At 32.0% G+C, this 22,435-nt stretch overlaps 1 protein-coding gene across 1 annotated transcript in view; it reads right to left on the bottom strand.

Annotated features, from left to right (window-relative positions):
• Smu1 (Smu1 spliceosomal factor) overlaps nt 1-22,435 on the bottom strand; it is a 76,830-nt gene that overhangs the window by 6,108 nt on the left and 48,287 nt on the right. Inside the window, exons 6-8 of the mRNA XM_085820999.1 lie at nt 13,538-13,767; nt 7,006-7,101; nt 4,246-4,373 (exon numbers count right to left, since the gene is read on the bottom strand). Coding sequence (XP_085677125.1) covers nt 4,246-4,373; nt 7,006-7,101; nt 13,538-13,767 — 454 coding nt within the window. The remainder of the gene's footprint in view (nt 1-4,245; nt 4,374-7,005; nt 7,102-13,537; nt 13,768-22,435) is intronic.

The raw sequence follows: 22,435 nt of genomic DNA, 5'->3' as shown, positions 1-22,435 counted from the left end.
TTATCTGTAAGAAAACGAATATTCTTTACTATATGTAGGAGTAAAATTGGAAAGGCTAATGCAATATAATTAATACAAAATTAAGTTTTTTCTCGTGTACTTAAATACAAACATAGCCATTAAAGACTTTCTTAACCTTGCAATTCTAAACAAATCTTTAGATATTTTTTACTTGAAATTATAGGCATTGTGTAAGGTATATAATTGAAGCTTACTGTGTGATAGTATGAAATTAAATTTTTAATTACTGAAATGTAAATTTTTAAATATGAAATACTCGGTGCATTTTATATGCATCTTTTAATACTTCAACTATATTTAAAAACTGAAAACATCTGAAGTTTGAAATTATTACAAATTTTTCTTTTTCTTGTTTAGGAGCTGTTTTCAAAACACTGGGTGAAAAAGAATTCACTTTTACAAAAATCGAGCAGGATATTAAAGACAGCGAACTATAGAACAAATATGGCGAAGCTGAATGAAATTTATGTTGAATTTATTATTGAAAAAAAAATTATGCTCTTCAGATTTAATGTTGGTTTTTATTGTTTAACAGTAATTGCAGTTTTCGAATACCTGTAAAATAAACCTAATTCTTAAATTAATTTCATGTGTATTTCTTTTGCAAGTTTGATACTTCAAACAACTTGAAATTTGATACTTGTTAATTTATGTGGGATATGTTCATAATAATTTTATAATTTAAATAACTCATTGTCATCATATGAGCATAATCTAAAATGCACAGCATTTGACAACAAATTAATAAAATATTAGCCAACTTCTAATTGCTTTATTTTGTCCAGTTGCCTCCTTTTAAATCATTTAATATCATAAAGCTATTTGATGAAAAAAATAATTGGTATGTCCACATCAATATGTACATTTATAATAATGTAATAGAAAAAGTCACGAGATAAATATTAAAAAATTCAATATTCCTAAACAAATTAAATTTTTAAAATTTTATCTGGTATATAAGATAAAATAAAGAACATATTTAGGTAATTTTGAATTTGCATAATTTTATGAACGTATTTATGAAATTAACAGTTACATTGTAAAAGGGAACTTTTTAAAAATGCCTCGATAAAGCATTTCTTTTGTAGAGGTGAACTTTTAGTACTGATCTAATATATTTATAAGACTGTAAACTGAGAAAGACAACAATAATAGATTACAATACATTGCAAGATTGGCTGATAAATGTAAAATTTTTACATATCATAATTATGTGTGTAATTAAAACAGAAGTTACTCGATTAACTTACATGCAAATTAATATATTCTTTAACATGTTTTGGATAAACTTAATTTTAATAAATAAATATGTATATATTTGTGTATTATCTGAAAATATGAATGCAATATTTGTGACATTAAACATTCATCTTCAAGGAAAATAACAAAGTCAACTTCATAACTATTGGAAAAGGTAAGTTTTTTACAATTTCCTGATCTATATTTAAGAATTTTAAAATTTAGCACACTCATTCAAATAATCTAAATTTATGATGTTTACTGAATTTGGTAATTAACTATATTGTACTTTAGATAGAAATTAACGTAGATATTCCCCGTATTTTAAAAAATTAATTTCTATTCAAAAATTATGTAACACTTAAAGGCTGAAAATCACTTTTAATATTTCATTTCAAAGTGACTACAAAATATGCAATAAATTTTGTAATGTTTTAAATCAATTAATGCTATTGTTCATTTACATGGCATAAGAAAATGTCCTTCGGAAAAGCAAGTAATTTATTTAAAGTGTTATTTAGGAATAATGAATTTAATAAACAACTGTTTTAAATTTATGAAATGAATTTAGTAAACAAAATGAATTTAGTAAACAAAAATAACATTTCTTTTTTTTTATTAAACTTATTTTATTCTTTCTTTCATATTTCAAAATTTAGGTTCCTTCCAAATAAAATTCTCACATTTTTTATGATTTATTTTTAAAATTTGTATTTTTATAATTTTTTTAAAAACAATTCTGAGTTATAACCTTTAAACCTTTTACCATCATTTTAAAGTAGATGTATTTCTAAGCATATCTGCAAAAAATTAGAGTATTTTATTCAAAATTTCCTAAGATCTAAATGAATTTACACTTTGGAGCGTTTTGAAATTTGCTGTATTTATTATAAGCGATAACAATGAAAATGTGGTTTATGCACTTAATTAAAATTATTTGAAAGTATGAATGATGACTTTTTTCCCACTCATGAACAATGAAAAAAAGGAAAGGAAAATATGTTGCTATAAATTAAGAATTTCGTGAAGTGAATTACACTTGGCTCAAACTGAAAAACATGCACCAGGATAAATTTCTTAATTTCTCACCAAAAATTACAAAATTTAATATTTAGGCATACTTTTAGTCACAGAATCAAAATATGGAAAATAATTGGTATGTTATTTCAGAAAAAGTCTAATTTTGTGTCAAAATATCTATGGTAGAGCAATGCTATATATAAATCTAATATATATCCTAAGTCGCATTTTTGAGACATGGAAAACCCAATTTGAATTTCATCAATCATATAGAACTGTCCCTCCCCTTTTGCATAGTGTACTTTACCACACAATCCATAACTCACAGATAGTACATTATGTCTACCAATCTGTGGGTGCACATGCTACTTTATTTACCCTTTTATGGTAGTTGCAAAATGGTATGCTTTGTACTTGGTTTTGTTCAAATACTTGATTATCACTGAAAGTTTTGTTGTAGTTGTTGTTAAGAGGTCTAATAGCTTTCTTTTCTTCTTCTTCTTCTTTTTTTTTTTTTTTTATTTTTCTTATTTTTTTTTAGACTTCCAGAATAATGTCCAACGCGTGAAGAGCAGGTTCTAAAACATTTTAAACATCTTATTAACCTTCCAAGTGGCCAAGTGATGGGCCCCAGAACTACAAACTTTCCACACAGTTCATTAGCAAGTGTTAGTTTCTTTCCAAAATGACCCTCTTATTTTGTACCTTGATTCTTTTTCTTCCAGTATTTATACAGCTTAACTGTTTGGATATATTTCAAGATGCATGGGTGCGTACTTAAGTGTATCACGGGGGGGGGGGGGGGGAATTTGAATACATATATATGGCTTAGTCTCTTGTAAGGTTAAAATGTAAATTTTTTTATATCATTAATAAATGAATATCTTAAAAATATTAATTCCCAAATCATGGGACCTTAACTAAAATGAGAAAAAATATTTCAAATGAAATATTTTATTACAATTATACAAAAAACTCACAACATTTCAGATAAGAATATAATATTAGATCATATTATATACAGCACAGGATTTCTATCTACTGTAAAGGACTTTTACAATAGATATACAGAGTACTTTACAGAGCAATACAAATATCAATAACTTTGTATGTCTAAATATTTATTTTAAAATTTTATGAGAAAAAAGGAAATTAAAAGCTAAATTTTTCAAAATGTTCGCCACTTGAAGAGACTAGAGAATGAAGTCTCAATTCAGAGTTCTGAATAAGCTGCTTAAGTTGATTTATTGAAATTGATCATACTACATTTGATATTGCTGTTTTTGTCTCTTTTATTATTTTCGACTGATTTCAGCAAATGGTATCTATAACACAGCCCCATGAATTTAGGGCTATAGGGGATAAGCAAATCCTATACAAAAGACATTCATTAAGTTTCTTGTGATAACATGATTAACATAGTGATTTCTCAGCAATTCCAGGACACTGCCTGTTGAAATAGAGGAGTGCCATTCTTCAGAACTTATGTCTTTTGGATCCAGTCTTTCTAGAAGACACATGGAATGAACTTTGTTCTAAAATAATTGAGGTAACATGGCTTTGGACTATTTTTAAAGGCAACACACCACTTCCTGAGTATTTTGGTGGGTCTGTGATCAGAAATGTAAACTGTTTTGACTAAATAAACTTAGTCTTCAAATACTGTTTTAGTAACGGGAAGGGATTTCAAATAAAAATAACTATAGACTCTATAAATATAAGAATATAAATACGTTTCCTTTGGATCTCTGAGGAAAAGTTCATAAAATTTGGCCATACAAATTTCATATATTGATGAGTTATTCAAATAATAAAATAAAACCACTGAAACACTCTGCGTTCTAATTTTCACTATTTCTTATTCGAAGCACACAGAATATTAGTTGACAATCATGGACACAATTTTAAAAATTATGTAACTAAATATCTTTGGTAAAGAGACTGAAAAAAATTGAAAATGCTTACCTAATTGCCTGGTCAAATGACGCACTAAGCAGCTGACTGCTATCTCTAGAAAACTGCACACAAGTCACACCTTTGGCATGAGCTTTTTCGAAACGCCTGAGGCACTGACCAGTTTGAATTTTCCATACCTGAATTTAGTAAAAAAATGAAAAAAATTTATTTGTTGTATCATTTCGATCTAAAAGCATGCACACACACATAAAAATTGCTGACAAAAAATATTAAGAATTTTATTGACAACAGTGTCTTCATGTAACATGCCAAGAATAAAAATTTAAAAATTAAATAAATAAAATTAAAAAATAATGCATTTCTTGATATATCGCTGTGAATTTGTGTAATATGCATGGATCTGACAAACAGGTGAATGCAAATGAAACTTTCCATTTTATAGTACAGTCAAAAGTCGTTAATCCAGACTCGTCGGGACTTCGGTGATTCCGGATTATCGATTTTTCCAGATTATAGATCATCAGTTTAAATCTCATCAGATGGCATGCAGAAATTCTAAAATTAAAAATATGAAACCGTAATTTATGAAATAAAGAACAATTATGATCTAAAGGTTATCAAAATTTACAAAAAAAAAAAAAGCTTAATATTTATTTGTTTACTTTATTAAACATTTCTTTCAATGTAAGTTGTTTAAGTTGCTTCGTTTTATGTGAGAATACTTTCTCTTTAATTCTATAAACAGACATAATTTCTTATTCAGTTACAAAGTTCCGCTGTTCAAGTCCCGTAATTGCTGTGCCGAGAATAATGACTAACTTGTCAATCGAAATTTTTTCGTTTTCACTAACCTCTTTGTCACCTTCTTCATGTCTTTATCTATTTTTTGCAGCAATTCCACTTTTTGTTTGACGGACATTGAAGCATACTTTCATTTTGTAGATCCTTTGGGAGCTCCAGCATTGGATATTCTATTTCACATAATTGAAAGTTCAAGTTTACTTTTATAAAATTGCTCTTACAGTCTGCAAAAAATAATAAGCCGCATCCAATTCGAAGATTAAGGAACAACACAATCATCAACATTAACTGAAATAGATAATTAGATAATTTTAGCTTATACCGTCCGTTATACCTTAAACGTGCACGCGAAAACGTATTCTGCGCTTGCGCACTCGCAAATGCCCAGTCGTAAAGGTCTTTACAGTCGCACGCATAAACGCGCAGTCGCATGCATAAACGCCTATGCGCATGTGTCAACGCGGCGCATGCGCAGAAAGTTTTTAGCTTTGAGGTCAGGATTATGGGTATCCGAATTAACGACTTTTGACTGTAATTGAAAACTTAATAAATATTATGCCTTAACACATGTCGTGAGCAATTGCCCATATTACTTAATTATAAATCTCTCTTTACATTTCTTTTAATGGAGTACCGACTGAATGAACAAAATTCAGGTAGAGTCTCGTAACAATACAGATAATTGAAAATATGAAAAAAAAAAAAAAAAACTAAAATTATCAAATTTCAAGAATAAAAGACAGCACCACAGCAATGCATAGGAAATCTGCTCATTGCTGATAAGCAGCAGAATATCATTCTGGAAAGAAAAAAAAAAAAAAAAAAAAAAAGAAGAAAGAAAGAAAGGGGGGAAAAAAAAGAAAATTTTTAGATTTTTAAGATATACTAACAATGGGGACCAACTTGTAATTCAGAGCCCAATGACATGGCTTGCACATCAGGGTAAATTCCAAGCATAGGGCGCTGATTTACAAGGGTTGTCAGCTAAGCTTTTCTCTCAAGTGAATGGAATAAGGATATGTTTCACTTTAAATTATTAACATGATTAATTCATATGGAGCACCAGCTGCACTGATTGTCCAGAGAGCCAAAAATAATGGAGGAGAGTCTATTGCACACTAAAAATGAGAAGAGGATTGATTGGAGGATTCTTAGCAGATCTGACTGCTTACTTAACTGAACATGTAGCTTTGAGGCCAAAGGCAACTAATAAATGTTATTTCAATGAAGGGCCACCATTCAAAATTAAACAGAAATTGTGGCACTCTCAATAAAATTGTAACAGCTCACTATATTCTGAAACTCTGTATTGCAAACAGTACTCTTATTAGAAAATTTTAAGAATAAATTTTATACAAAGTATTACAATTGCATTTCAGTATATTATGTGCTATTTCATATTCAGTATATTATGTGCTGCTTACCAGTCAACTTGCATATGTAATGTAATTAAATATGCAACTTAAAGAAAATTTCAGTTAGACTTTTGTAAATTGGATGGATATACCTGAAAAAAAAGTTTCAGCACTCTGAAGGCATACCCTGTTTATTATATTTCTTTTTACATTTAATTTTTCTCTCATATGAAACATCCAAAATAGTTTTATAATCGTCAGCAGGTCTATGTGTCTTGCACACCAGATAATAATTTTTTTTTTTTTTTTTTTTATTTTTATTTTTACCATTATCTTAGCAGAAATGATCATCAACGTCAAATAATATGCATTTAATTATCTTCAGAATAAAAAACTTTTAATGACTCGTCCTGAAAAGTTTTCCTAATAAAAGCTCTGCCTACTTTTATATTTTCTGCAACTGGTACAATAGTTTAAAAGGGATATGAATAAAATGGTTTAACATAGAAGTAATATATGCTAAATGTTCAAAGATAACCCAACTATTTCATGAGCAAAATTCTTACAGTTTCTTTACCACTAACTATTAACTGCAACAAGTCTTTTTTAAACTGATTTATTTAAAATGATTAATTTAAAAGCAAAATCATACCTTTATTTTACCATCTTGACTGCCAGATGCTAACATTTCTGAATCTCGACTGAAACAAAGGCACAGTACAGCGTCATCCATCATCATAAAATTATCCTAAAAATAAAATACAATAATTTTTTTAAACAATTAATGCATACATTCATGTATTTTTTACAAATAAGCACAGTAAGTGACCAGAAAATTTCTCATAGTTTCTTGTTTACATTTGCTATATCATTCTTACCTTTGTATTTAATTATTATTTCCATTACCTCAAAATTCTTACACTATATTCACTCACATAATTCATGCATCCCCCCCAATTATAATTCTGTAGAGAAAAAAAGGAATAGGCTTATGATTCAAGTGAAAAAAAATACATTTAACAAAAGAGTTAATGTTTTTTTCTTTTAACGTCCTATTTTTCATCTCCTCCTTCCCTCTCTTTTGCTCTTTACACACATATATAAATATTTGAGTAAAATCCCGTATTCATAATATCATAAGTTATTTTATCAGTACAGCTGTTCAAACATCAACAACTTCCTTGTTTGTTACAGAATTTGGACCATAATTTGCTAAGGTATTTTCCCTCTCTCTTCAGCATGCCTTCGAGGTGTAACCATAAGTCTGCTTGATTTGAGATGCATTTGGGAAGTTCAGAGTTTGAGTACCGGCGAGGGATTGCAGATTTCTGCAGTTTCCTGGCTTAAAAAAATTCTAATGACTGTACAAGTGGCAACCAACCTAAAAGGTGGACCAACAGGATTTGCCAATTCGGCTCCCTAATCCCCAGTCACCCTTTAAAAGATGGAATATATCTGGTTCTTTCTCCCGCCTTTCTGTATACCTTCATGCTGTCATGGAGGTAGGAAGTAAGATGGAGTCGCCCTAAACAAGTTTCTCCCGTACCCTGCTCTGAAGCACCGGCGATCCCTACGTGGTGACCAAAACATTGGGTCATTTACCATTGAGTTCTATGGGATTTGACGCGTTCAGATGTAAATATTTTGTAATTAAGTCGTAAATATACAGATAAATGTATATATTTTCTTTTTCAACAACACTTCAGAGTCCTAAGTATGTGAAAACAACATATTTTTAAACAACATTTCATTCTGAACGGAATTAAATGCTATACTTTTCACAGGACAGTTTTCTCAGAATGGTTTAATTTGAATGAAATATTTTCACAAGTTTTCGTTAATTACATTAGAAAAAAAATTAAGGTAATTTGATTTTATTCGGTTAAGGTACAAAAATTAAGATCAAAGTTTATTGTATTATTAATATTAAAATTATGCATTATTTCTTTTCTATTTATAGAGCTTCTTCCTAAAATACTTTCTTAAATATGACATGATTTTTTGGCTTCTGAGGCATCTTTTAAATCGAAAAATGTAAGTCAATTTATAATTAATGCTCTATTCGGTTCATTTTAAATTAGAGAATTATTAGGAATTAGCGAAATACTTTAAATAAGTATTTCGCTAATTCCTAATAATTAAATAGGTATTAAATAGTACTTGATTTTCTCTGAACATTTCTGAAAGGGAATGTAAAGGTAATAATTCTTTTAATTATACTTATCAGATTTTTTTTTTACCCTTCATTTCAACAATACATATTCCAAAACTCTTTATTACGTTCTTAAGTGCGCATCTCCTAGCATTTGCTTTACAATACCTTTTAACAGATTGCTTTCCAATACGAACAATTCTTGCTTAAATAGTTTTATAATGTATTTGTCAACAGGATTTCAATTTATACTTACAATTCAATATTAAGGTTATTATATATTTAGATAACATTTATAATCATTATAAATTAGATACATTTAATAATTAGATTTCTTCACAGTACTTTCACAGTTGTTTATAAGTGAATAAATTCTTCATTTCAAATACATTTATAAATAATTTAATGAATATTTAAGTATTTTGTCAAAGGCAGATACATGCTTTTTGCAAGCACATGCATAAATACCCATACACATTTCCTATTTTTCATTTCCGGCGTGTGCAAATCTTTAATTTCTGTGCATTCCCTATATTTTTCGTGTAAAGTAATTTACACTATTTTAGCATACACCCGAAAGTTTTACATAAAAAATATATATGAATATAATTTGAATGAAAATTATAAGTATTATTTTTAATACCCACTCAAAGGTCAGATTTTCTTCAAAATTCCTCCATGATGGCATCTCTCTCTTTAGGCAGATAGCCCTTGCATGCATTACTCTATTTAATAAAAACTTAATCTGACCTATGTGCCTAATTACAAAGTATTTTAACATACATAATTTTATATTTATAAAACGTGTAAGCCCAAAGTGATTATTTTTCAGATATATAAAATTAAAACGATGGGTTTGAAATGAGCAGCAGTAAAGCCTCTCTCTAAAAAATTTTAAAAGGTACATGTTACAATAATATATGGATGTGAAAAAAAATTGTTTTATTTAAAATATTTTGACGTTTGGAAAATAAAATAAAAGTAGTGAATACTCTATCAAGGGTATCGAAAGACGTATACAATTTTAAATGTACCGTAAGGTATTTTTCATTCTTTAAGCATAACATTTTTCTTAAAATCTATATTTTTGTAGTGCAACAGCTTAGAATTTTATAAAACAAATTCATAATCAAAATCGCTCGTTAGTTATCGAAAAATAACCAAGATGTGATTTTTGCGTAAATGTCACTAAACTATACATATTGCCACTATCCATCACACTATGAATGTTTCTTTCATGCGAAAGTGTCCCTTTTTCGATTTCTATGGAACTGTCGTGTGTCGAAATACTATCAGAATCGTGTCAAGCGAGCTTCTGAATGTAAACAAAGAACACCCCATCTGGTGACCCAAGCTTCAAAGCAGTGCTTCACTTTTAGCGCGGGTTGGCCCCTCCTCCCTTTCCTACCTCCATGCATGCTGTAACAGGAAGCACATGATGCATATTCAGGAGATCTAGAGTTCGAATCCCGGTGAGGCTATTGTAGATTTCTTCAATTTTCCGACTCAAAATTCTAAATGACTCTACAAATGCATAAAATTTTTGACATTACTTTTAATTTCATGGTAAAAGGTCAGGATTGGAATTATGCAAGAAAAAATAGCGCTCTTATATCTGTTTGCACGATAAATTTAATATCCAACTACACTCATATCCATAAATTAAGGATAATGCAAAATCAGGCAAAGAAAGAGTTAGAAGCAAAACAAATTTGACTTATTTGTAAAGCTTATTTATTAAACAAAAGGTAAAGAGCAAAAAAAGATGCTATATGTTTGATATTATTAAAAAAAACCTATTTACAAAAAACCAATATTACATGGTTGGTATGATTGTTAATACATTGTATGTCTCCCAGACAATGCAATACAGTCCGTACAATGCCTAGGCATGCTGAGTATCAAATTATCGATCTGATCTTGGGGAATATTACACCATTCAAAAAGCAATGCTCTCCGAAGTTCCGGTAGACATGTAGGAGGAGGTTGACGGGCTGCAACTCGTCGGCCAAGCATATCCCACATGTGCTCTACTGGATTCAACTCTGGTGAGAATGCTGGCCAGTCCATATGGATGATATCCTCCAATTGAAGGCATTCGCTTATGATTTTCGCACGGTGAGGACGGGCATTGTCATCCATAAACACAAATTGTGCGCCCATGGCGCCCCGAAAAAAACGTACATGTTGTTCCAGAATGATGTCCCGATAGATTTGGCTTGTCATGGTTCCAATTTGAACATGCAGGTCAGTTCTGGAACCCAGAATAATTCCACCCCAAACGAGCACTCCTGCACCACCGTAACGGTGTCGTTCAATGATGTTTTCTTGGTGGTAACAGGTATCTGGAGCTCTCCATATGAAAGTCCGGCGAGAATCAGATTGCAAGCTAAACCTGGACTCGTCAGAAAACATCACACAAGCCCATTGTTGCGGTGTCCACAATGCATGCTCTCTACTCCAGGCTAACCGCAGGCGACAGTAAGTTGCAGTAAGTGAAATGCATCTGACAGGTCTACGAGCATATAGACCAATCTGCCCTAAGCATCTGTACACGGTCTGCTTTGAAATTGTTGTACCAGTTGCTGAAGAGAACTGACGAGACAGGTCTGAGGCTGTGCTCCTGAGTCTGCTCTGAGGCTGTTTCTTTTAGCAGTAACAGCTAAATACCAGTCCTCATTCAGCGTTGTAACTCTGGGGCGACCTGTGCTGTAACGTCTTCTCACATTACCATCATCTTGGAATCGTTGCCAAAGCCTGGAGATGACACTCTGGGCAATTCCAAGTTCATCTGATACTTCCAGTTGGATATGTCCACATTCCAGACGGCCGATAATTCTATCACGTAAAAAATCATCCAAATGCGTCCTTTGTGTCATAACTATACGATTATTGCACTGAAATGCTTATAAAGTGCCTGCGAACAATTTTACTTCTTTGCCTGTATTCCTTATATATCACTCTCTTACACTCTCGTCATTGTGACGTACCATCGGTGTCATCTGGTTACTTCCTGAAATTTGCATATGATTCTTGAAGATGTGTGTAGTGATTTTACAGGTGATATATTTATTTTTCGATTTCCGCGTGAGTCCGAATTATCCTTAATTTATGGACATGAGTGTATTTCAAAAATTACTACAGTCAAATACCGAAAATCCGCCGACCTGAAATCCGCCTTGCCTCTCAATATAAACATTCAATTTATAGGTTCCGGAAATTGCAACATCGAGTACGAAATATTGAAGAAAAAAATACTTACCGAAGAATGACGTCATAATTACCAAATAATAATGAGTCAAAACAGCAATACCAAATTATTGATATAAAAAAGTTTAAAAAAATAAGATAAAATAAATAATTCCCCCCCCTCTAATCTGCATAGAAGAAAAACGCAGACAATTCACTCAACTCTTTGTTCAAGTTCACGATTCACGCTGCTGTATTTTCTGAGCTTTGTTATTTCATTTCACGAGATTGTTTAGTGCTGACTTTTTTTAATCCGGATATTTTGTGGATAAATTAAGAATATTTTTAATTTCAGCCCTTTTTAATACAATGGCAGATAAGAAACGCACTCATTACTTTACTGCTTGCAAAGTTGAAAAACGTAAACGCATTGCATTGACGGTAACACAAAAAGGGCAAATTCTGCAAAAGATGGAAGCAGGTGCTACTCCTCGATTTATAGCAGAATGGTATGGAATTGCGACACAATTGTGTATGATATATGGGAAAATAAAGAAAAGCTGTTGAAATTTTACAGCAACAGTGATTTTAACACCGGAATCCGAAACCATGAATCTTTGCACGAGGCGAAATTAGGAAACCTTGATGCTGTGTACATATAATACAATGAATAATATAATCAATTTATATACGTAATAATAATTTAATGCATATAATAAATTATTGCAATAATGTATATAATAATTTAATTAAATGTATCTAATATGCCTTATTCATTTTGCACTTTTAGTCCGAATATTATGCTTTATTTTTTCTATCCTGAAATCCGCATAACCTCTGGTCCCAAGCTTTGCAAATTTCTGGAATTTTACTGTACTAATCTTCAACTTCTACACTGAAAATTTACAGAAAGAGTATGCATCTTGCAATGCAACTTTTATGTAAATGTACTATCTGAACAAAAAAACAATCATTATTGGAGATGCTAAAGCAACAAGAAAGAACATTACATTCATAAATTTGCAGGACTAGTTTTGAAGATTTAGATATAAAACCCTCTTTTTCAGGTGCAGGAGTGCAAAATTGTGGTCTCACAAATTTATGAATATTATGCTGATTCTTGTTGCTTTAGCACCTCCAATAATCATCATTCGAAGTCAGAAAGAAACAATCATTTTTCACATTTTATGTCACCAACTGGATTTTTAAAACCTAAAGACAATACATAAATAAAAATGTCTCACACTTTCTTGAGTTTGGAAGAAGCAACACAATAACTCTTGAACCCTCCTTTTTAACCTTATATAATCATTCTGCTAAAATACACCTAACCAATGTTGTGTCATAAAGAACTATAGTTTCACAGCATTGTTGTGACACTTTATTCATATTGCAAGATATGAAATAATATTTCTTAAAGATCATAAGAAGAATAAAGAATGTATAAAAGTAAGAAAATATACAAAACAGATAAATACAAGTTTTTAAGATTAAAAAATAACTTAAACAGCTTAACTGAAATTGCCATTTACTCACATTTAATAATTTTTATTCAATATATTTAAATTAGTAAACATTAATCTAATAAATAAATAAAAACAATAATTTTTTTATCATTGTTGATTTCTCAGACAGCTAAAGGGTACTTAAAACACTACCAAAAATTACTAATTAACACTTGCAATACTAAATAAAGCCTTTTACAATACTAAATGAAAGCTTATTTTGCACAAGCTGTATATGACAGTGGAATGCTTCTGATATTGGATAATTTCAATTATTAATTATGGTAGGGCACATTTGGCCAATTAAGAAACCATTTTGAAAATAAACAGTAAAATACCTGAGCTTGATATTTTAAATCCTTTCTAATTTTTCCAGTTGTGAAATTCCAGACTTCAATAAAACCGTCTACAGAGCCTGTTACAAGATACTGACCATCAGGAGAAAATCTAGCACTCTCTACATGAGCCTTTTGTCCAAACTTGATTTGTTTTGATAACTGAGTTGGGTATTTTTCTTCTTCCTGTTCTTTAATAGCTGCTTTGCCTCGGAACAAATCAATAGTTGTCCCTATATAAGAGTAAAAGATCACTAACACAACATTTATTAACGATTTAAACAAATAATGAAATCTAATTTTAAATGTGGTCTCTCCGGTTTCTATACTTATATTCAGAAAAGGTTTATACTAGTAATGAAAAAACAACATATATGAAGTTAACTTTTATACAAAAAAGATCGACTGAGATATTTAATTTCCAACCTGCAATTTTTGATGATGTCATTTCCAATTTGTGTTGTAGAATTGGTTAATTAAGTTAGAATAATTTGAGGAAATCTGTTTAAATGAAGTGCAGCAAAAAACATGTATAATTTAACAGGCCATACAGTGGTGTTCATATGAGATTTCTCATTATAAATCTCGTTTTCCCCTGCTACCTCATCCAGTATACACTGAAGTGACAAAAGTCATGGGATACCTCCTAATATTTTGTCGGTCCTCCTTTTGCCCAGCGAAGTGCAGCAACTCGATGTGGCATGGACTCAACAAGTCGTTGGAAGTCCCCTGCAGGAATATTGAGCAATGCTGCCTCTATAGACGTCCATAATTAAGAAAGTGTTGACAGTGCAAGGTTTTGGGCACGTACTGACCTCTCGATGATGTCCCATAAATGTTTGATGGGATTCATGTCGGGCGATCTAGGTGGCCAGATCATTCGCTGGAATTGTTCAGAATGTTCTTCTAACCAATCACGAACAATTGTGGCCCGGTGACATGGCGCATTGTCATCCATAAAAATCCCATCGTTGTTTGAGTATGTGAAGTCCATGAATGGCTGTAAGTGATCTCCAAGTAGCTGAAGGTATCCATTTCCAGTCAATGATCGGTTCAGTTGCACCAGAGGACCGAGTCTATGCCATGTAAAAACAGCCCAGTCCATTATGAAACCACCACCAGCTTGAACAATGCCTTGTTGACAATTTGGGTCCATGGCTTCGTAGGGTCTGCGCCACACTCGAACCCTACCATCAGATCTTACCAACTGAAATCGTGACTCATCTGACCAAGCCATGGTTTTCCATTCGTTTAGGGACCAACCGATATGCTCATGAGCCCATGAGAGTCGTGCTGTCAGTAAAGGCACTCGAGTCGGTCTTTCTGCTGGCATAGCCCAAGGAAGACAAATTTCGCAGCACTGTCCTATCGGACACGTCCCTCGTACGTCCCACATTGATTTCTGCGATTATTTGACGCAATGTAGCTTGTCTGTGAACATTGACAACTCTACGCAGACATCGCTGGTCTCGGTCGTTAAGTGCAGGTGGTCGGCCACTGCGCTGTCCATGGTGGGATGTTATGCCTGAAATTAGATACTCTCGGCACACTTTTGACACTGTGGATCTTGGAATGTTGAATTCCCTAACGATATCCAAAATGAAATGACCCATACGTCTAGCTCCAACTACCATTCCATGTTCAAAGTCTGTTAATTCTCGTCGTGCGGCCATAATCACGTCAATGCCTCTTCACATGAATAACTTGAACACAAATGAAAGCCCTGCCAAAGCACTTCGTATTTATACATTTTCTATGCAATACTACTGCCATCCGTATATTTGCATATAGCTATCCCATGACTTTTGTCACTTCAGTGTACAGCTTCTTTAGACCTGGACTCAAAGAGAATACAGTCAAATACCGAAAATCCGCGTTGCCTCTCAAAATATAGGCATTCAGTTTATAGGTTCTGGAAACCACAGTACGAAATATCAAAGAAAAAATACTTACCAAATAATGACGTCATAATTACCGAATAATAATGAGTCATAACAGAAATACCAAATTATTGACATCACGATAAAAGTTTTTCCTCCCTCTAATCTGCATCAAGGTAAAAAAGTGGACGATTCACTCAGCTCTTCTTTCTAGTTCACGATTCATGTTGTTGTATTTTCTGAGCTTTGTTATTTCACAAGATTTTTTAGTGCTGCCCTTTTTTTTTATCTGGATATTTTGTGAATAAATTAAGAACATTTTAAATTTCAGCCCCTTTTAACTTTTTGACTGCTATGCGGCGCAAAAGCGCTGCGTTTATTTGTCTCAAAAACCACAATGTAGTTAGTTATTTTAGAATGCACTTGTGTTACAAAGTACGTGTGAGGTCAGACTACATACGTTCACACCCATGGAGCAACAAAGACACACTGAACTCGCCACGCTTTCTAGACAAATGAACGCAGCGTTTTTACGCCGCATAGAAGTCAAACAGTTAATACAATGACAGATAAGAAATGCACTCATGATTTTATTGCTTGCAAAGTTGAAAAACGTACAGACGTTGCATTGATGGTAATGCAAAAAATGCAAATTCTGCAAAAGATGGAGGCAGGTTCCACTCCTCGGTTTATAGCAGAATCTTATGAAATTGTGACACGATTGTGTATGATATACGGAAAAATAAAGAAAAGCTGTTGAAATTTTACAGCAACAGTGATTCTAACACCGGAATCCGAAACCATGAATCTTTGCACGAGGCGAAATTAGGAAACCTTGATGCTGTGTACATATAATACAATGAATAATATAATCAATTTATATACGTAATAATAATTTAATGCATATAATAAATTATTGCAATAATGTATATAATAATTTAATTAAATGTATCTAATACACCTTATTTATTTTGCATTTTGAGCCTGAATATTATGATTTATCTTTTCTGTCCTGAAATCCGCACAACCTCTGCTCCCGAGTTTTGCAGATTTCTGGACTTCTACTGTATAAATAAAAAATGGCAATATGATCCTTTAGCTTTCAGTCTAAGGGTTAATAAATTGGTTACCTTATAGTGTAAACTGTGTGTATCCATTAAAATTTCAAAACCACTTTTGTTTCCGATGAAACATATTTATGTGTCCATATACACCATGTTTCAAAAAGAATATATGTATTACAAAGTGTTATTTTGTCCAAACTATCGATCACTGCGTCTTGGCTTTGCTACTGGCGAAATGAATACATAGTCTAGTTCAATAGCCGCTAGATGTCAGTTGTTTTCTATTTTGCGTAGTAACCGTCACATGTTTAAAATGGCTACTCAGCAGCAGAAATCATTTTGTGTTCTTGAGTTTGCGAAGTGCAATTCCGTGATTAGAAGGCAAAGACGTTTCAAGTTGAGGTACCAAAGTAATCCTCCAAATGGGTGGAACATTCGCAGATGGTATCGACAGTTTGTAAATACAGGATGTATATGTAAAGGAAAGAGTCCTAGCCGCCCTCGTGTTCCCAATGAAAATGCTGCACGAATTCAAACTGCTTTCCAACGTAGTCCTTCAAAATCAACTCAACGTGCCATACAGGAGTTACAACTGCCTACAAAACAATTTGGCATGTTTTTAGATGTCGGTTAGTTATGAAGCTATACGAGTTACATCTGTTACAGGCTCTGCGTCCTGATTACAAACGCAAACGTGTGGCATTTTGTAATGAGATTATTGATGCTATCGACAATGATAAGAAAATGCATCCTGTTCAGTGATGAAGCAACCTTTCATGTTAGTAGTCATGTAAACAAACACAATGTTCGAATTTGGGACCTACAGAACCCACATGTACGAGATTTGCCTAAAATCAATGTGTTTTGTTAGATAGCACAATCATCTGTTTACGGCCCATTCTTCTTTGATGGAAAGATGGTTAACGGTCAGCAGTATCTCGCTACGTTACAAAACTAGTTGTCTCCGAGCTGCACGAAGACAACTTCATTTTTCAACAAGATGGGGCAGCCCCCTCACAGGTGTCGTCAAGTGCGTAATTATTTGAATGACACTCTACCGAAGCATTGGATTGGTCATTAAGGAGCTGGCGACTTAGCGTGTCTCAGCTGGCATCCACGGTCACTGGATTTGACACCCTGTGACTTCTTCCTATGGGGTTTCATTAAAGACAACACTTATATACCACCATTGCCACAGAACCTGGAAGAGGGGAAGAACCAGATCTGTACCGCCATAACATTAGTGGCGACGGACGTGCTTGCCCGAGTATGGGAGGAATTTGAGTATCGATGTGATATTTTTCGTGTTGCTGATAGAGGACATATTGAACATCTGTAATCTGAACTGGAGAGGTTCATACATATGTGTGTAAAGTTTCATATTCATATGTCATACAGTTTAATAAATATACACATATTCTTTTTGAAATACGCTGTATAATTAACTCACATTCCTGACGTTCAAGAGAAAGTTTTAAAAGCCAATGCAGTGTCAAGAAAGAAAACTACGATGAAATCACCAATGTAAACAATGTAATCTGACCTTATCTATTCATTCCCTGGTAGGGCAAAAATATGTGACAGAAATTGGAAGATGCAAGTAAAATGAATGGGAAGATATTAATTTTCAAATACATTATAAACAATCCCTACATATTTTATCACAAAAATTATTAGATTATTACATAAATCTAATCACACAATACCCAATAAACACAGCATGTTTCATTTAACATTTGCTCTTTTTTCATCCTACACTTGCAATTCTGGGTAGACAGATAAAATATGGCATCTTCCTGAGCATCAAAAAGAGAACGGTTTGAACTTGAAAGAGAATAATCTTGTTTGTCTACTGAGCTTGGTTTCATCTATTTCCCGACATATTTTGAATCTAAGTAGCACGGTGTTTGTTAACATGACTTTGTTTTTCTGTACATGAAATGGAGTCTCCCTTATTTTAACCTCCACAAAGACAGCTTATAATTTTGAAAAGCCTGCAGCTCTTCCTCATTAAAAAGACATGTATTTGTTAACATAGTGAAAACAATAACACAATAGAATTTTTTTTAATCATAGATATTAGCATTGTTGATAAAATAACCAAGACTATTGATATTTAACAAAATTATGAATCTTCAATACATGCAGTATAACTGAAATGATTAATAATAGCAATTTCTCTAATTATTTAATTGAAAACAGAAAATAATTATGAAAAATTTCAGCACTTGTTGTTTACAGTGGTCTTGGATAGAAATAAAAACTGGTGCCTTGCTAAAAAAAAAAAAAAAAGATGGTTACCAATCTCACATGGGTATATAGTTTATGTTTCTTTAGCTAATGAGAATTTTCTTGATTTTTAATTATGAAATATTTACTGTTTTCAATCCCCCCATATATATATATATATATATTAACCCTTTAAAAGAAGTTCTCATATTGCCTGTAGCATACAACTGTAACCAACTTCTGGCAACCAGAAAGTTCCTATTCAGGTATATTTCTAAATCTTGTGGTTTATGTTTCTAAATAAACTTCAAAAATTTCTTTATGTTTCTAAATAAAATGCATGTTCTAAATGTTTCTAAATTTCAGGTATGTTTCTAAATTCACCACTAATGCTGCGCTTTATTTGTAGTACATCTCCACATCAAATGCTATCAATTACTGCTAATGGCATGTTAATGCAGTTTATCACATTGGATATTATTAAAACATACAGAACAATACCATACAAAATATGAAACTTCACTTTTAAAACATTTTCTATTGTGCAATGATTAAAATATATACATAGTACCTTTAATTTTGAAGAATTATACAGTACTTTTACAGAAACTTTTAATTATTTACAAAGTATCATATAACATCAAAAAGAAATCAAACTAATCACTCTAGTGTTATGTAATATGTGATCTACTGCTTTAAGTTAATTAGTTAGTTTTTAGATTTTCAGAACTAAAATTTTATATTGTTTTAATCATTTTTTCCCCACCATTTTATCACACATTTGAATTTAAAAGTACCATTTTAGTGACACTATTTAAGAAACAGATAAATAACTAAAAGTGATACATGATTATGCAATCAAGTATACTGTCATATTTCTGGCCTATCAGCTGGAGAAGATAGATAAATTTGAATTTCATTTTGATTTGGGCAGTTACCGCTGATGCTGTACTTCATTTGGAGTGCATCTCCAAATGGAATTCTATTAGTTACTGCTTATGGCATGTTAATGCAGTTGATCCCATTGGATATTCTCTTCTAACACCACAGTTACCCAATAAAACTGAAACATGTTCTGAAATTACTAAATGTCCATAAATTTTTAAAATACAGTCAAAAATCTTTAATCCGGACATCCATAATCTGGAATGATCTATAATCCAGGCCTCAAAGCTACAAACTTTCTGCACATGCACGTAATACCTTTATGCATGCGCATATGTGTTTACGCATGTGTGTTTAATGTATAACGGACGGTATAAGCTAAGCTAAAATTATCTAATTATATATTTCAGTTAATGTTGCAGATTGCGTTGTTCCTTAATCTTCGAATTGGATCCGGCTTATTATTTTTTGCAGACTGTTAGAGCAATTTTATAAAAGTAAGCTTGAACTTTCCATTATGTCAAAAAAAATTTCCGATTCTGGAGCTGCCAAAGGATCTACAAAGCGAAAGCATGTTTCGATGTCCATCGAACAAAAAGTGGAATTGCTGCAAAAAATGGATAAAGGCATATCCTTTGTTTCTCTAACCATTCCGAAATATATTTATCAATTTCACGCTGTTCTGCGTTGGGGGCATCTCGGCACGCAATGAACTGGAAGTTGATCTGTCAGCACTATCCTTATCTTCAGGGAAGATGTTTTTATTTTATTCGGCTTATAATTTCTTACTAAATGTAGTATTTCATCTCGATGTACTCCATCTTTGATATGATTTAAATCAAATTTCTCATCATTATAAATATCACGAATACACATCAAATTGTTTTCTGGTTGCAATTTTCTAATTTCAACTATGCGTAATGTATGCTTTACGCATGAGCGCATTGAAAGAAATGTTTAATAAAGTAAACAAATAAATATTAAGCTTTTTTTTTTTTTTTTTTTTTTTTTTGTAAATTTTGATACCCCTTAGATTATAATTGCTCTTTATTTCATAAATTACGGTTTCATATTTTTAATTTTATGATTTCTGCATGCCATCTTACCAGATTTAAACTGATGATCTATAATCTGGAAAAACCGAAAATCCAGAATTGTCCTGATGAGTCTGGATTAAAGACTTTTGACTGTAGTACACTTATACCAATAAATAATTTTAAGCTTAGTGTTTTGGGGCTGAGAAAAAATTCCAAGCAAGAACTTTTTATACAGTAATTTCTTTCCAGAACCTGTTCTTTTGCTACAAAATGATTTCATATAACATGCATGGCTTAAGGATCTTTGAGTCCTTTAAGTGGAAGTTGCCTGCAACAAACAGTCATTTCATTTTTGAAATAGACAGGTACGCCTCCTACAATGCAGTAGATATGTTCCTTGAAAATACCATGTTGTGGGAAATCATGTTATAGGAAACATCAACTTAATATAAAACTGTGATTCAGTCATAAAAAAAAGAAAAACAGCCTTTTATGGTGTAACATTCTCTTCATTTTTTAAAAAAAAATCTGTCATTACAGACTGTTTGTTCTTGTTTTGCAAATCTTTATAAATGTCTTAATAGGCATATAAGCAATTTTGAAGATTTCATTTAAATATTTCTGCTCTCTCTGGCAGAGAATTGTTCTCTAAAAAGTAGGATTCCATCTATTTTGTCATCTCCAAACATTTTTCTATATCTTTCAGAGTGAAGTTTTGGTTTCTTCATTGAAAAGATTTTCAAAATTATCTTCAATCAGTAATGTTTTGGATATACTGTCACCAAATCTGCTTCGTTTATTTCATTTTCCGTAACTAATTCTAGAATATCATCAACAGTTATTTGAGTAAATCCATCACCTTCTATTTCATGTGCAAAGCTTACTATATTATATTCATGGTGAACTGGTTCAACAACATTTTCCTGCCCGACCATTTCTGGTACCTTTCAGTAAGCATTTAGAGTCAATTGGCACATTTCTTTTAGCAACGAGCTGATTATTTTTCCACAATTTAAAATTTAAAATTGTTTCCAAATTTCACTGACTGTAACATCTGAAGGATCTATTTTCTCCAAAATTAATTCAAATGACTTGCAAATATAATGTGATATAAAAGTTGTTATGATTCCTTGATCCAAGGGTTGTAATAGCGGAGTGGTGTTGCATAGTAAAAATGCAATCTCACCATTGGGATGATTTAAATCAACTGGATGTGAGGGCACATTATCTAAGAAGGACTTTGAAAGCTAAGTTCTTTTTTAAATAATTTTCTACATCTGGTATAAAACAAATATGAAACTAACCCTTAAAAAAACAGCCAGTCACCCATGCCTTTTTGTTTATACAAGGGGGGAACCCTTGTATATGTATGTTGTGCAACAAATGGTGTTTTTTGAATCTTTCAAACCAGCCATGAATTTAACATTGGTTTCATCAGCAACGGCTGTCTCATTTGTTCTAAATAATCAAACATTTTTACGGCTTTGTGTTTAAAAGCACTATTATTTAAAGGCAAGTGTTTCTTACTCATATATTCTACCCATAATATTAGGGCTTGTTCTATTTTTTCCATCATAGGCGCTTTCGGACAAGCAACACTTTTTGCAAGAATAAATTATCTGGGTGTGACCCAAATTCCTAATCTTTTCTCACAATTATTTAATCGACTGAATAGTTGACTCATTTAAAATAAAATGCCTGCCAATATTAGCTATCTGCTCTTGATTTTTAATACAATCAAAAATTTCTATCTTTGTTTGAAGAGATATAAATTTCCTTTTTAACAAAAGTTCTTTCTTTTCATTC

The sequence above is a fragment of the Stegodyphus dumicola genome, chromosome 1 (genome assembly GCF_044657685.1).
Source record: "Stegodyphus dumicola isolate Sdum_Otavi_A_Nest chromosome 1, ASM4465768v1".
NCBI lineage: Eukaryota > Metazoa > Arthropoda > Arachnida > Araneae > Eresidae > Stegodyphus > Stegodyphus dumicola.
This window is presented reverse-complemented; position numbering and strand designations above follow the sequence as displayed.